This window comes from Dermacentor andersoni, chromosome 9 (genome assembly GCF_023375885.2).
Source record: "Dermacentor andersoni chromosome 9, qqDerAnde1_hic_scaffold, whole genome shotgun sequence".
NCBI classification, from domain to species: Eukaryota; Metazoa; Arthropoda; class Arachnida; order Ixodida; family Ixodidae; genus Dermacentor; species Dermacentor andersoni.
This window is the reverse complement of record NC_092822.1, coordinates 58,186,435-58,203,210: the sequence shown is the minus strand read 5'-3', so window position 1 is coordinate 58,203,210 and position 16,776 is coordinate 58,186,435. Positions and strand designations below refer to the sequence as shown.

General features: G+C 46.1%; 1 protein-coding gene across 1 annotated transcript; it reads left to right on the top strand.

Moving 5' to 3' along the window:
• The first annotated feature begins 308 nt into the window (after nucleotides 1-308).
• LOC126528067 (uncharacterized) lies at nucleotides 309-16,468 on the top strand. The gene is made up of 3 exons (XM_055069005.1): nucleotides 309-405; nucleotides 10,646-11,399; nucleotides 15,489-16,468. Exons 1-3 carry the CDS (start codon nucleotides 390-392, stop codon nucleotides 15,946-15,948), a joined length of 1,230 nt encoding a protein of 409 aa, XP_054924980.1. The 5' UTR covers nucleotides 309-389; the 3' UTR covers nucleotides 15,949-16,468.
• Nucleotides 16,469-16,776: the final 308 nt, after the last annotated feature.

The following is a 16,776-nucleotide window of genomic DNA, read 5'->3' as shown; positions in this document are numbered from 1 at the left end:
TTCTCTCATTAGGGAGGTACGGGCTTCTTCCCTCTAGCAAGTAGCGGCAACCAGCTGCACTTTTGGAGGGCGGCCTCCACTCCAGAAGTTTAAGTACGTAACCTTGATCGCACCGACCACCGGCAGTGTAACGCAATTGGTGCCACCGTTTTTTCAATAACTTTTTCCGCTTGCCACGTGGCGCCATCTACGGAACTATTGCAAAAACAAAGTACAATCACGGACCAATTGCAGTGCGGCATGTCTTGCCATTGAAACTGCGCGCCACGTTGGCTTGGGTGTGAAGCTGCTGCGCGCCGTTGATACGGTTAGGTGCTGCGTTTCTGGCAAAGTTTAAGGCATTGACTGATCATTATTGCTTCCAACAGGTCGTCGAGCTTCGCTTTGAGATGGATTTTATATCAGGTATGTATTCACTATATGTGTTTCAGTGCCACACGGTTATGGGAAGCATGCGTGTCCGTGACAAGCGCTTCCACGTGCGCAGGCCGAAGTTCTCGTCGATTTCGAAACAACGTAAATCGGCGATCTGCGCTCTTTATTCGATGTCTTGGGATTCATTCGCTCACGCACGTATCGTGATACCCGCCTGAAAGCCGAGACTGAGTACGCGTAGAGCCTCTCTGCCAGCGGTTTCAGTAGAATCCATGGGCTGCAGCAACGAAAGGTTAATTATTCTCGGCAAGTCAGCCCTTTGCAGCGCCTGCTAGCCAATAATTTTGGTGCCTGGCATCAGCATTGCGACGGAAGGCAGCTTGGGTTGTGCAAATAGTTGAAACCACGAATGCCAATCAAATGATTGGGCTAAGATTCGAAGTGTATTTGATTCAAGAATTTCATCATCGATATCTTCAAGTCTGAAGTTGTGACTGAATATAGCTACAATTATAGACGTAGTAAGTGAACGATGAACCATATATTAGACCACCGGTTGCTTTAAGTCTCATTTACTAGCTGATCAGCAGCAGCCTTGGCAATAATTGATTTCTGGTAAGATACCGAATTGGGGCGGACTTCCAAGCAGCGTTCTGTGTATTAGAGGAAATATGTTCAGTAAGTTTCCTAACCGCCTTTTAAAGTCCACATTGCCTTTTTTGATGTGTTCGGGAAGCTAAAAACCTGCAATGTTAGTTTGGTGCTCCCGGTTTGCATTTTCGATATATTCCTATTTTCTTACATTCCTAAATTTCACTATACCCAAGGCAATATGTGTTGTGTGTTCTAGGATTTTGGGTTCACACTTTAGTAGTATACGCGCTTGAGTAGCAGGCGTCGTACTTTATAGAATCTCATTTGTGATCAGTCTCACCCACTACTCCGGCATTTGTCACAGAGAGGAGATAGACCTGCTTTATTCACAAACAAAAACTGCTTTTTGTCTAGCTTTAGGAGGCCCATATGAATTTTCATCCTTGTCATGTTGGTTTAAAATGCGGCCGCGCATGCATCCTCCGGATAAATAAAACATACACACTACATGCGTTAGAAATATCATGAACCACTTTTTAAAATAGAGGAGTATATGACTTAATTTATATATATGTATATATATATATATATATATATATATATATATATATATATATATACACACAGAAATGTGACAGGGACATAATAATCACGAAATTAGATCGCTTGTGGCAGCTATTATTTTAGTCTGTCAGCTGGATTACTCGTACCATCGGATATTACTTGCAAGAGAAATCAAAATGCACCATTCGGCTTATTAAAAAAATTATCACTACTTCATTTCTGACTAATGACTTTATGGCACAAAATACAATTTCCTGATTGTAGTCCATGAGTTTGCAAGGCATATCCACTTGGACGGAACCCAGGCACGCACCCAGAGTGGCGGGGAGGGGGGGGGGGGGGTGCGGAGGAGCCCGGGCCGCCCCCAGAAATTAAGCGGCACATCCCTCCCCCTCCTGCCCATGCCACCACTCCTCACACACATTTCTAAAGCTCCGCCTAATCAATTTTGAGACTTGACAGCTGTTCGGCGGTCAACATTTTACTGCATTTTTTACTCCTTTTGGATGGCGGTAGTTATCTGCATCTTCTGGGGTGGGAAGTCCAGTTTTGTTTAAACTGATCCAGAGACCAGGAAAGGGATTCGGTTTGTGGTCAGGTGGTCTGTATGCTCGTGGAACGAGTTGCAGACGGAAAAAACACCAGTTGCGGTTAACTTTTCCTTTTGCTTCATTATTTCCTCGAGTGATGGCTCGCCGCGACTCTGGCAGATCCTCGGAACCATATACCCGCGATATGGGTTAGATAAGGTGGAAAATAAAATAACGTCAGGCAGCGTCCATCATCAAACCATGCAATAACCCTCAAACCCGCAAGCATTACATCTGTCTCCCGTTACCTCGTCTGGTTTTTCCCCAATTTTACAACACTTTTCGTGCAAAATTAGCAACTGGAAACAGGAGTCGCGAGGAGTGGAGAAATTAAGCGATCTACTAAGGCAGATCGACCGCCAAGGCAACAGCCAAACAGGACGGAAAAGCGAAAATTAGCAAATTTAGCCGTTGTTTATGAAAATATTTATGGATCAACATCATTTTCTTTAAAAAGGAAGTAGAGAAAACATCGCCAGAAGTGGAGAACAATGCCGTGTATGTTGAATGACGCTTCTACAGTTAACAGTCGAGCCGCCTGACGTTGCCACTTCTCTGCTGTGCTTATGTAGGTGTTTTTCTAGCATTCCGCGGTGGGCGCAGTACGTCTAGAACCGCAGCGTCCTGCGCTCTATGAGGTTGTATGGGAGTGGCGGCCACACATCGTTACGCAACTTCCCAAATAACAATATGAGTAAGTTTAGGCCCTCAACTTGGTAGAGCAGTACACAAGGGATCCAAAAGAACTGTGATTGTTCCGAAAATGTATATTTCTCTGTAATTCTTCCCCCCCCCCCCCCAGAGGTAGCTCAAAAAACGCTACTATAGTCGCACGGAACCTTAAGTCTGCTTTGAAGCCGCGCCCACGCCCTCATAACCTCCAGCCACTGTTCCTCCTTTTCCTGTTACCCAAATAAGGCGGTAACCACAAAAACAAAATTATTAGCGCGTAATTTTATACGTTTTCCCTCGCGTATTATAGGGGAACGGCGAAAGCCTAATTTGTTATTGAACTGAAATAAAATGATTGCTTCGCTCCAACTAGTTATTGTCAAGTTTCACTTCAGTTGGCAGTGAAGTTTCATGGGTAAAATGGGTGCAGCAGTGAAATGAACTGTACCGCATACTTTTCAAGAGTGAAATGCTCACACACCACACACTTTGTCCATGTCTGTTGCATACCTCATTGCTTCTGCCGATGAAAAGACTCCTCCAGAACCGCAGACGCTCTGGAGGTATCAAGTACGACGCCATTCCGAAAAGGCCGCATGACGAAGATTTTGTTTACTTTTGTGATTGACTGACGGAGTAACACAGCCCCGCGTGGTCCGTGTGCTTTGGTTGCCAACTGCTGTTTTTTTAAGCTGTATTCTACTTTAGCAATATTTATTTTACGCTTCTTTTTTGCGCGAGTCTATTTGATGGGGTTCCTTGTTTGCCAAGTAAAGGAGAGGTGTATCTCACAGGCATACATGCCTGTGAGATACACTTTATCTCATTCTCTTTTGCGGGTTTACTCGTCTTTATGACGAATGGTGTTATTTATGACGAATGGCGTTATTTACCTTTGTACTAGTAAAAAAAAACCCTCCCCTCATTTGCATAGAAAAGTTACATTAGGCGCTACCCCCTCCCCCCCCCCCCCCTTAAGAGGAAGCTTTAGCTCGAGTGCCCCTATCTAAATACATGTAAAAGGAGAATTCGTTTTTCTCGGCAACCACTGCACCAAATTTGACGAGGTTTGTTGCATTTAAAAGACAAACTTAAAATCTAGTGACTGTTGGTTTCGAATTTTTGAGTTAGGTCGTGAATTTTTTATTAAAAATTGCCAATAACCGAAGATTTTCAAAAAACGAAACTATCAAGTTTACAACTATGTAACTCAACCACTAAACATGATAATACAATTCTGTGAATTGCAACTAATAGCACATCTAAAGCGGACAAAATTGATGTGTTACACATGAATATAAAAAATATTTAATCATAGGGAAATACAACTTTTGCAAAACCGTTGTAAGCGACGTAACAAATTCACGTAAGATGTAAAATGACATATTGAATTTGTCCGCTTTGAATGATCTAATGGATGCCGTTTACAGAACCGCGATATCAGTTCTTGATGCAGAGCTATGAATTTGTAAACTTCGTGCTTCCATTTTTTTCAAACGGTCAAATATTTGAAAATCGATTTAAGAAAATTCAAGCCCTAAATCGAAATTCCGCTTCCAACAGTCACTAGAATTTGACTTTCTCTTTCAAATGCAACAAATTTCATCAAAATCGGTCCAGGGGTTATCTCATAAAAACGTTTTTGCGTTTTACATGCATTTGAATAGGCCGCGTCGGAGTTGGGCCCGAGCTAAAGCTTCCTCTTAAAGAAAATCCTGGGTACGTGCCTGACGAAACCTATTCTGATGATAGCACACGCTTCGAGATGTGCGCCATCAAACTAGTGGTAAAAATGCGCTGTTCCACTTACCTTTTAAACAAAAGTCTGTTTTCTGCATTGAAAAACGAAAGTAACTGAAACGTCTGTGCATTCCGTCAGACACTTCAGTAATGAATATCTCAAAACTGGTGTCATTCTGAAGGTTCATGCCAAGTGGATACGCTTTGCGAGCTAACCGGTTACAATTCATTATTTGGAATATCTGCCGATAAGTAATTTCTGTGTGGTTTTTGTTGCGGGATCATCGCGGGTGTTTAAGACGGTGTCGTCTAGTTGGTAATTGTAGTATCGGCAGAGGATGCTGTCAACGAGAAACGCGTAGGGTGTATACAGAGCGGCGAGAGAGGAGGACCTCGAGGCCCCCTAGAAACAAAAACCATGGTTGAAGTTCAGATTTATTAAAAAATTAAAGTATGGGGTTTTACGTGCCAAATCCACTTTCTGATCATGAGGCACGCCGTAGTATAGGACTCCAGAAATTTCGACCACCTGGGGATCTTTAACGTGCACCTAAATCTAAGTACACGGGTGTTTTCGCATTTCGCCCCTTCCGAAATGCGGCCGCCGTGGCCGGGATTCGATCCCGCCACCTCGTGCTCAGCAGTCTAACACCATGGCCACTGAGCAACCACGGCTGGTTTCAGATTTATTGACTACTCTGGTGATGCCCAAGGACTTCGACCCCATGCGTCTCTTGATGGGCACGTTTGAACCGTTGCCGTGTTGGATGTTTCATGGAAACTAAGTGACCATCACGTCTACATCGACGCGTGTGTTTACGATGTGTGCTTCGATGGTGTGTTGGCCTCCGCCGCGCATTAATCGCATGAACTGCATAAATGGTATCCTGGGAGAAATCAGTCTCGCACTGCTATGTTTACGAGCCCCTTGTTTCCGCTCGCACGAACCGCCAACGACCCATTCTCTCCCCGTCTCCCGACTCTCCCCTTCGGCGGCTCCCGAAAGACGCAGAGAGCAGTCGCCAGATAGAGGGCAGCCGGAGACGACTTCGAACCGCGCTGAGCGCAAGTCCCTCTGAAGTTCACTCCCTTCGTTGGCATGAACTCCTTTTATTAGCGCTACCGCGGACATAAGACTCGCCTATGTTGCTGAGCGGGAGGTGATGTGACGAAGCTTGTACTTGTAGCCAATGGTTCTTTACAATTGAGGTACTTGTTAGCGAAACCGCAGGCACGAAGAGCGCAGTCGAGAGGTCGCTTTCGGGAAGCTCCAGTGAGAGTGTCGCCTGCTGAGGCAGAGGAACAGCAGAGATCGTTCTTCGACCAAAAGAGATCGCACACTGAGCCGTAGTAGCGAAAGGACATGTGCAAAAACTGTTTGGTGAAGGACTTGTTTGCATGCAGCCTGTGTGTTGACTGGTGCAATTCTTAGCCGAATCTGGCGTCTCACTTCATCCTTGACGGCTCGAACCACGGTTTCGTGGCGTCTGAAGCGGTGTGCTTCTGTTTCCTACGGCTCGAACCGCAGGGTCGTCGCCATTATGCCGTTTTGCTTCTGCTTCCGTGGCTGGATCCGATGAGTCATCTCGCCTACATCGCTTTGCTGCTGCCTTCCCGCCACGTAATGCAGCACTCTTTTGGCGGTCTAGGCACTTACGCTTCCGATCACGAGCTTGCTGGATTCTTCAGATGTCTAACGCTTCCTCCATGACATTGCACCATAATTTGGTCACAATCAGACGGAAATACTGCATTTCTATATTTTATGCTTTAATAAAGAAAGAAATAATGTCACCTTACATCTCATTGTGGTGATTGTAGGTGTGCTGCATATGTTCACAATGCGCGATACAGATCCCCTGGTTGTCAAAATTATGCCGGAGATCCCTACTACAGCGGGCCTGATAATCAAATCGTGGTTTTGGCACCTAGAACCCTGTAATCATTAATTAATTAATTAATTAATATGTTGACAATGTTAGGACCCTGTTGCGGCACCGTGATCGCTGCACGCCCAGTATTTGTTGAGGGAGGAACAAGGATTAGTGCCGATTATGAGTGCGTGAGCTCGCCACCAGTTTCTTTATTTAGAAAAGAAATTGATTTTCTCGATGGCAGCTGCATGGTGCCAGCTGAATGTACGTCGACTATGTACACGGCTTGTCTACCGTGTGGTTGGCTGGTTTCCTTTTTTCTTTCTCTTTCTTTCTTTGGGAGGAAGGGGAAATGTGATCCACCCCCACCCCCCTCCCGCCTCTGCACGCCGCGTTCGCTCTCATTTTCCGTGTGCTCGTTCGCTCGGTTACGCCGGGAATGTCAACGCTTGCCGCAGTAACGGACGCCTAAGAGCCGCGCTCTAAGAGGCGCTGCAGGACTTGTGTGCCGGAGACACATGCAAAAGATCCGGTTGCAAGGAAAACATCAGATGTAGCGTAAACGATAAAACCACTCCATGTCTAGACGGATCACTTTTGCTTGCAGTAATAAACATCGCAAGGAAACGTCGCAGGTTGTCATCTAGGCTTCCGCTAAGAAAAAAAAAAATAAACACGTGGTTCGTACGTGTCCTTGAAGTCCTCGAAAATCGTTGATTTGGTAAAAAGATTCAAGGGCCCTTGAGACTGCTTGAAAATAAATGTGCCCCCTACACGCGATAATTGGGGTTGGAGGCGACTTTTGAACATTCGAAGTAACAGACTCCGCGTCAGAGCTATACTATGGACACTATCTGCACTTTTAAACAAGTAACACCCTAAACATGTACCAAGGATAAGTCGGTCTGTAACTCACCGCCTTGCACCGTTTTGGGTGTAAATGTATGATATACAGATTTAAAATCCACTCACTTTAAGGGAGTACAATATTTTACAGTGCATCGGGACACCAACCTACATATTTTCAGTGTCGCTAAGCGATGCAGTATGTTGTGTCTACAGCCACCACCGAAAGGCTGTTTAAATCGCCGAGCCTGGCAAAGCCAGGTAAAACGGCTAAGCGGTACTGCATATTGCCGTAAGCTCTATAAATCCCTGGTTCAAAGAAAGTTGCCTCATTAGGCTTTTTTGGTTTTGAAGTGATGAGCATCTTCGACTATAGCCAAGCACTACTAACCATCAGGCTAGAAGGCGATTGACCTTACAATGGAATAGTCAACTTTGGAAAGTCGCCTGGGATGTTTGAAAGGTGTGCCCAACTAAGCAGTGGCTTAACTGTAAAATTTGGGTGCTATCGAAATGTTATCGCGTCGGCGGGGATTAAATCCAGATGCAGCTTGCACGAAAATTTAATAACGAAAATAATAACGAATTTAAAAACGCGTTGTTGTGCGGACTCGGCTTTGTTTACGGAAGATTTAAGAACGCGTTCTTAAATTCGTTATTATTTTCATTATTAAATGTTCGTGCAAGCCGCTCCAGGACTTGGAGCTCCAGCAGCGGAACGCCCAGTTCACATTTTTTGTGTATGTGTACGCATAAGGTTCGTTTCCGCCCTGCTTTAATTTCGACCTTCGGCATCCTTGAAATGCTTGAATTGTCATTGAATATTTAGTCTAATGTTCTGTACGAAGCCTCCTTACATCAGTTTGTTTCTACATTCCTTCGGAAACTTTTGTCGTTGTTCACTCCTGGTAACTTGCTATACTGTCGCGTAATGAAAGGGACATGGTAATGTAATAAAGAGAGAGAGAGAACAAATGATAAATGAAGGTAGGGAGGTTAACCAGGACAGAGCCCGGTTGGCTACCCTACACTGGGGAAACCGCGAAGTTTTCACAATGTGCTATACAACATGGTTGGCACGCTCGCGATCCTCCTCTGGACAACCGTCTTGGTTTACACGCTCACCACTTATAGGTTGCGGGCATTGCGAATACTTGAGGGCTACGTCAACTTCAATATAAAGACGAATACCTCGCTGAGTGATACCTTGCTCGGGCTTGCCTGTGTGGAACTGACAACGAGCAAAACCAATGAATAGCGGCAACCAATTCTTTGACAGCCGTGAATATTGCATTAATAAAGTTCCGAAACATTTCAGTTTGTCTGAGGCAGAGATCATTGTTGCTGCTACTCTATTGAGCAGAGTGCCTGTTCATAGTATCCCCAATGAACCCTGTTCCCGTTTATCCGGTAGTTCTGTTTAAGCGAGCTCCGTTTATCCAGAGTCCACCGTATTCGAACGCGACGGCAGTGAGAACCGACCTAGCAGGATGTATTGTATTATCGAAACAGACAAGACAAGTGTTGTGTTGTCTCGTCTGTCCTCTTGTGTCGTCTTCCGCTGGAATATACTGGGGTGAATCAAAAAGTCTTTGCCCCTATTTTTTTAGCCAAATTGCGGTTGTACACGCGAAGTCAGCATATCCACTCCCAGCGGTGGACCTCTCGGATTATCTGCTGGTAGCTCCGCGGCACGGCGCTGCTGTCAGTTCTTGAAGATGGAGGTTGTGTTTCACACGTCTACGGCGTACGCGCAACGAAGTGTGATTCGATTTCTGTGCAGCATGGTGCAACGCCCATCGAAATCCACAGAGAAATGCAGTTCACGTATGGGGAAAGGTGTCTCGCTTTGAGAAGTGTAAAGTGGTGGTGGTGGGAGTTCCGAAAAGGCTTGAAGACTTGCATGACAATGAGCGTTCGGAGAGGCCGCGTGTGTCGCTGACAGATAACATTTCCCGCGCGGACGCAATGCGCAAAGCGGTAGGGGTAATGTGGAAAAACAGTGTAAATTACGTAGAATACACTGTAATTACCTGTAGATATCTCATTTTGGCTAAGAAAAATACGGGCAATGACTTTCTGACTCACCCTCGTAGCATAACGACATAGGGGGACACTAAATGGAAACAATAAATCAAGCTAGATCGATAGATTATACGTGTAGATGTAAATCATTGTTTACAGTGTGCCAATATTCACCTTGTTGTGCATAAAATTGCCGCCGAAGGTGCCGCTACTGCTCCTCAATTTGAAACGCCCGCGCTAAAACGGAGAAGTTGGCGTGATTCTCACGTGACCTCTCTATGTCATTCTCTGTGAAACGGCCAGTGCTGACCTAGGATGAGAGGTAATGTCATCCAGAACAGGTGGCGCCACTGATTTTACACATACGCCATTTTGTGGCCTTCAAGATCGCAGCTCCGTTCTCGCAAAGAATAACGCATTCGCATAATTACAGAAGACTAATCTTTCAATCTAAGTCGACTCAATATTTCCCTTTAAAGTCCTATTGAAACGAAACTTCACTTTGCCTGAATTGGCTATAAATTTGTAGTGTATAAGGTATAATAATCAATATATGTTGTCAAGGCGACCCTGGCAAAGCTGTGGGGCTAGAAATTGTCTAATTTACTAAATATCAGCCTTGAAACAGCACCTAAGTAGGCGACGCATGCGTGGTCAGTGGATATAACGTCGATCACAGCACGTCCGTTGCTTCCGAGATTTTTCAGCCCGCCGCGTGCGCCTCTTTATCTCGGAGGCCATGCCAAAGAGTCGCGCGTTCTATTTCATGCGGCACTTCTCGCGAGTGGTAGTAGCGTTCGTTTTCCAGTACCAAAATCGTCTATTTTTTCGAGCTTATATACTGACGCATCCACTGATATTTCAAACGTAAGATTTTGCACGGAGGCTGCTGCTTCCTAGGCGTCCAACTTCCTTTTGTGCTTCACCGCGTAAAACGAAGTTTTCTTAGAATAGTGAGTAGAACAGCGCATTCTTACAATAACTTTGACGGCAGTTATATTGAAACCGGTGCCATCGTCGCCATTCTCTTTGGGTGGGTATGCGTTGCACGTTTACTGGCTCTACGACTTGTAAGTTGCAGTATGCCCCGAAAAGTAATGAATTAAAACAGTTAATTAGTGATTTTTTCTCATTAAGCGATTCTGAATTTCGATTTCTCGTGCGAGTGATGGCCGTTACCTCGAGTGATCCAGCTAAAAAACTACAATTACGCTATCTGCCACAACCGATTTAAAACAAAGATTGTGTAACCTAAAAATAAAGAAAGCACCCCTTATATCTACACTATGTGTAACTACGCTTTCTTCGCGGTCGTACGGTTCATTGCTGTTGACCGCATTTGACGGCCACTCGCTTCTTTTTCAGCCATGGACTTCCTAGTCGATATGATCGGTGGTTTGCGGTTGTTGGTAGGCAAGCCAATGTGGAACCGCCAAGACTGGAGCGATGTCGTCGCCATGAAGGGGGCACGGGAAGTCCTGAGGGGAGTCAGGTACCCGGAAGACGCCACCCGGCGGTCCCTGTACGCGTCGTGGCTGAAGGCCCTCGCCTCCACCAGATGGCAGGAGTCGTTCGACCACCTCATGCTGGAGTGCGTGGTCGCCACGCCGTCGCCGACTGCCCCCTGGAAGCCGCTGTTCGCCAGCATCTACAGAGACCGGGACGTGATGGACCTGCCGTTCCCGGATGTAATAGAGCCCGTGCTGAACGTACTCAAGATTCCAGCGCTCTTTGCACAGGAGCTTGAGAAGGTTGAGCCGCTGCCTTCGTCTCCCGGTTTCGTCGACTTCCTCGCCGACCTGATAAGGAAGAGCCGCAGCTCTCGGGCGGCTCTGAACGAGGCCGGCCTTATCATCAGCTTCTATAGCCTGGCGCTGGCCGTTGTCGCTGCCAAGCCCGTGAGAGTAGTGCAGGACTTCTTTCGCACTCGGATGAAGAGGGCGATGGTCGAGGCTGTGCCCACGTCGTTCGACGGAGACGTGTTCTGTCCCAGCGCCAGGTTCCTGACCGAACTGGCCCGCAAGACGTTCTCGGATCAGGGAGAGGTGAAGCCTTACATTGTGCTCTTGGTGCTGGCTCAGTATGCATACCACGTCAGCGCAGCCGAAGCACCGCCAAGGTAACGACATTTACAGTTAGCATTGTGCGTGCGTGCTTTGAGCATACAGAGCGTCCCAGGCAAGCTGTTAAAAACATATCACATAGAGTTATACAGGGGACCAGCGACTTTCGTCTTGTGTTTTCTTCCACCATGAGGATAATTTTTGTGTAATTATTACCTTGCTATTTAGAGGAGGTAAGTAAATTAAATTTTTGGAGTAAAGGGCGTGACTTACCATTGCAAAGCTGTTAGTGCGTCCTAAACCATCCCGTTTATTTTTAGCGCGCTATGTTCGTCGCACTTATTATGGCGAACGACTAAGTAGCTGATTCCCCCGATAGCTTCGAAAAAAAAAAAAAAAACACGTCGTCCGGTCCAATAGTACGAACACTATCATCACCAGTTATGGATGATACCCCACTGAGCAATCAAAAGATGCAATGGCTCATCCCTGTCGTAAGGCCGAGGCTATAAACACTCATCAAAGTGAAGCGTAATGTGCATACATTCATTGTAATCACGCATACAACGTACAGAAACGTAGCGTCCAGTCGTGTGGTACAAAAACATACCGCGTGGCTTTCTCAATGGCTCATACCCCCGTAAGCAATGGCTCATGCTCCCGTAAGCAAGTAAAAAAATGCAATGGCCAAGGGTACAAGCGCTCAGCAAATTGAAGCGAACAGTGCATACATTCATTGAAATCACCCATACAGCACACAGAATAGCATACGTTTCCATCCCCTGCTGAGAGGGTGTAACGTAAAGTCGAAGAGAAACATCGTTGGCGCGAGTCTGACCCAGCTATACGCATCTATGAGTGAAAAACGAGCCGAAGGAGCCGAACCGCGAAAGCAGCAGGGCGACGATGCGAGACGGCGCATTACCAGATGTGCAGCACGCTTTCGTCTTCACGTGTTACAGGAGTTACATGCTACCGAATTTTCTTTCCCGTGCTTTCCTCGTAGGGAGTAAACTATAGGAAAAGTACCACGTGCAGCGACACGAGTAGCCGCGAAAGGGATTCGAAGCTCTTTTATTAACCGCATTCAGTGTATTGAATTTTCACCACGATTTTTTAGTCGTTACGTTTCTGTACCACTCCTGCACGGGCCGTGAAGGGCCTGCAATATATTCAAATAAGAAAAGACAACTCCGTCTGCTGATTGCCTTGATTGTGTACGTAGCGACCGTCATACGGAGCACGCACCGCACAATCAGCTGAAGCATAATTCAGTAACAACACCAACACTTTGCAACTTTTAGACGATTGTGTAGTCAAGCAAGCAGCGGGGTTTCCCCAATTGCTTTATGACGCCACTGGTGTTCTGGCGAGCATGCACGTTTATAATGACGCAGCCCTTTTCACGAGCGCTGCGAATAAAGCGCGGAAAAAAGTAAGCCCGCAGGACATTGAAACAGACAGAATTTTTTTAGACGAAGTTGAAATCGTTCCCACCGGCAATCACACCTCTATGTTAGAAGTTAAGTACTTGGTTGTTTACGCTTCTGTAATTAGTACACCATAATTATCTTGGTGGCGGGACAGGTCTGGTCAGCGAGCACCGTAGGCCTCATTATTCTATTTCCTACGAGCATTTTTTACAGCTTGGCCAACTTTAGATGGAGCACCCCGTAGGCGCTATCGGTGCGACGTCTTCGTTTATGTACCTCTTTTTTGAGCGCATGCTGGAACACTACTCCTATTATGACATGAATGTGTTATTGCGGAATAGCTTGAAAACTGACTCAATCCACGGCGCACATCGTATACAGGGTATTCCAAAAGATGCATTCCAAATAACTTCAATATAGGGAAAATTGGATAACTAAACGATTTCATTGTCATTACTTTTGCCAGAGAGTAATAAATTTTAACATGGCTTGATGTAGTAATGTACGAGAAACGGGGGTTAAGCGAGATGTGCGATTTTTATTAATCATATCATAAGAAGCCAGCAAAGACATCAAGGACAACGCATGGGAAATTACTTGTACTTACTAATTGAAGTAAAGAAATTATAAATTAATGAAATTGAAAGTGAATGAAGAAACAACTTGCCGCAGGTGGGGGAATTTACCCTGAGTTTTTCTTGGTGTCTTTTTGGGCTTATGGTATGAATAATAAAAATCGGGTCTCTCGGTTTGCTCCCTTCTCGTATACATAATGAGGGTCTCGAAGCCGGCAACATTGGTGCCTTCAGGTAGCATGTGTGGGTTTATTGACCAGTTGCATTCGGCCAGAAACGACACGTACTCGTGAGTCCTGCGGCAGAAAGGATGTTACACATCCGCCGCCAAGGTTTGCGAGTGGTGGCGCGAGTGGTGGAGGTTAGTTCTAGTAGTAACACATAAATATCTCGGAAAGTGAATGCGAAAAAGTGCCGTGGTAGCTCAATTGGTAAAACATTGCTCGCCAAATGCGAATGCGTGGGATCGTTCCCCAACTGCGGTGACTTGTTTATTCATTCACTTTCAATTCCATTAGTCAAGCATTTCTGCAATTCACTCAGTAAGTACAAGTAATTTCCCGTATTTTCCTTGGTGTCATCGTTGGCTTCTATTGTTGTAGTAATGTCTCAAGTATTCTGCAAATTAAACTAATTAATCTTTTGCGGTAGATTCTGGTGCAAGTCTTGAAGCCCATAATTTTGGGATGACAGGCATTGTCCGTGTTTTGCTTGTCGAAAATTGTGACATGGCAGCGTGAGCGGATCAAAGGTGCTCTCTAATCTGCTGGAGCCTGCGGCCTAGCTCATATCATCGAAAGAAATTTCAGGAATCTCAACAACGTCCGCGTTTGTGGTTGCCACTTTAGTATAGAGAATTGTGAATTACTGCATTTCAAAAGTTCTTAATTTACCGCCGACGTGAACAATCGTAGCCGCGGTGCTCTTCGCGTTAGTAGCTCCATTAAATTTCCTTGGGAGTAATGGTTTCATCTTCTTTTGCTCTCAGGTACGTTTTCCATTAAATTTCCTTGGGAGGCTGTAGGGAGTCGTTAACGTAGAAATGAGCGAAGGAATTAGGCGTTTTAGCAGAAGGGATGTCCCGTGGCCAGATTGGGAACAGGCAAATTGGCACTTCACCTCTGGCGGTGCGTTTTCCTTACTCCTATGGCTGTCAACCTACTGTTACCTCATTAGATTTTCTTGGGCAGTTGGTCCGTTTTTGGCCGTTGGCGCCGTCTGTAGCGGTGGGCCGATCTTGAAGATGGTGCATGTCTACAGTTTCGTAGTTTGTTGTGTGCCCAAAGTGCCGCTGGGTATGTCGTCATGCCACTGGGTATGTGCCATTATCGCCAAGCGGTCATACGCCATCGTAGTCAAACACTCGTCTTTATCCTATGGTCGCATTGCTGTCGTCGTGAGACCACTTTCAACGTTCCGTCCAAGTCATTCAATTCTCGTTATGCATTCGTTGTCATACTGTTGTGATACCGTCATGGTCATTCCATCGTCGTCATTCCAGCTCTGTCACCCCTTTCTCTGTACGCATTCGCCGTCACACCATCGCTGTCATCAGATTGTGCTCATACCGCTGTCCTCATGCCGTCATCGTGGCGCTTGTCGTCATGATACTATCTTCATTGCTGGCGACTGTTTTTTCAACGGATCACCACTGTTGCAGTGTTACTACTGTGCGCCGGACGCGCCTGATGCATCGGAGCTTTCTCGAATGTTGGCGGCAATTCGAAAGCGAAATAATCTCTAATCAGGTTGTGGGCGTGAAATTATTAGCGGTGTATACTCTGACATGCGCGAGCACTGCAATTGAAAATACGTCATCTGTGAAATTTAAGTAGCCTACGCGTTTGACCCGCAAATCAGCTTTCGGCGGCCCACGACTGCGGTCGCTCCTATCGCGATTTGTGTGTTGACTTTGGTAGGCACACGTTCTCCCAATAGAAAGTTTTTGACGCTTGCTGTTCACCGTCACAACGTGAAGTCACATCTGGCGGATGTGTTGGGTATCAATCCAAGTACTTCTTTCGTGGCAATATTTCACGATATTACAGTTTACCCACTACAACATGGTAATACTTCACGTCTGTGACTCAGTGAAATCCATTAATAAAGCCTTCTTTTGCTCTCGTCTTTATTTCAGCGCCGACGTGAGGTTCCTTGAGGAAGGTTTTCTTATGCCAGCCAAGTTCGGTCACCTGGAAGTAATACAGCTCTTGTACGCCGTGCAAGAGAAGACTGCGTTGAGCGCCAAGGTGATCAACCGCATCCTGCGGGATGGCCACTCGCAAGAGGTAGACCTGTCTAGCCAGCGCGTCGCCGAGTTCCTTGCAGGCGCTGACGACCAGATGCAGCGAACGAGGCCGTGGTGCCGCACAGCCGGCTATATTTTCTTCCTACGCCTCAACTTGTGCGATCACGTGGACTACGCCATGAGGCTGACAGCGTTCCTGGCGCCCGACCCCAATGACCTGTTGTGGCAGAGACCGGATTTTGACGATGTGTCAGCGGCACGCATGAAGGATGCTCGGCTCTGGGCCCGCAACTTCAAGCGAGCCTTACGAAAAGGAAAGTATGGTACAGCCCCCAGAGTAGACCAGTAACGAGTTGGCACAGTTTGAGAAACCCAAGCCAAGAGCATGCTGGAACATTCACTCTTGCCCCGAGATTAATACAGCCAGTATTGCGAGTCTTGCGATCAAAGCCGTCCCACTGCCAAATCCAGCATGAAAACTTGCCGGAAGGTCGTACACTGATGCTGCACTTTGCTTGATATGTGTTCATTCTTCTGCCAAGTCAACTCCTACAACGAACGCCCTGTCGGACCTTTTACTTTGAATGTACCTTGGGATCGTGCAGCCGTTGAAAACCATTTTCTGCTAATTCCATACCAGTGCCAAATTCAACATCCAGAAGTACGCCGCAATATGTTTTCTCGAAGTTTTCCCTTGCTTCTAGTTTTCATGAAGCCCTTTTTGGCACTTTATGTAGCGTTGTTCTTCTAGTGCCAACTCCAGCAAAGGGATAATGCTGGAATGTTTCATCTTTATACATTTCATTTCATTGAAAAATACAGCTACTGCGTTTTGTCAAGTTTTTTTATAGTGAATAAACGAATTCAGACGTTAACTTTGTCGTTCCCTGCTCGCATGCAACAGATCATGTGGCAACGCGCAAATTGTTGCAAGGTTGCAACCTCCCTAATGATCTCTCAATTAACCAATGGTCCTCAGTCTCCATCGGCTGCGGAGCGCCTGACCAAGGCGGCCGTCAGATTTGCAACGCAGCAGAGGGTGCTAAGAATATCTGGTTCGAGACAGGCCACAAATGGAAACTGACCTTTTCAACGTTTAACACCCGAACCCTCGAGTGAGGCTAGCTGAGCAGGAGTCTTCGAAGAACTATCAGACATTGTTTGGGATATTATCGGC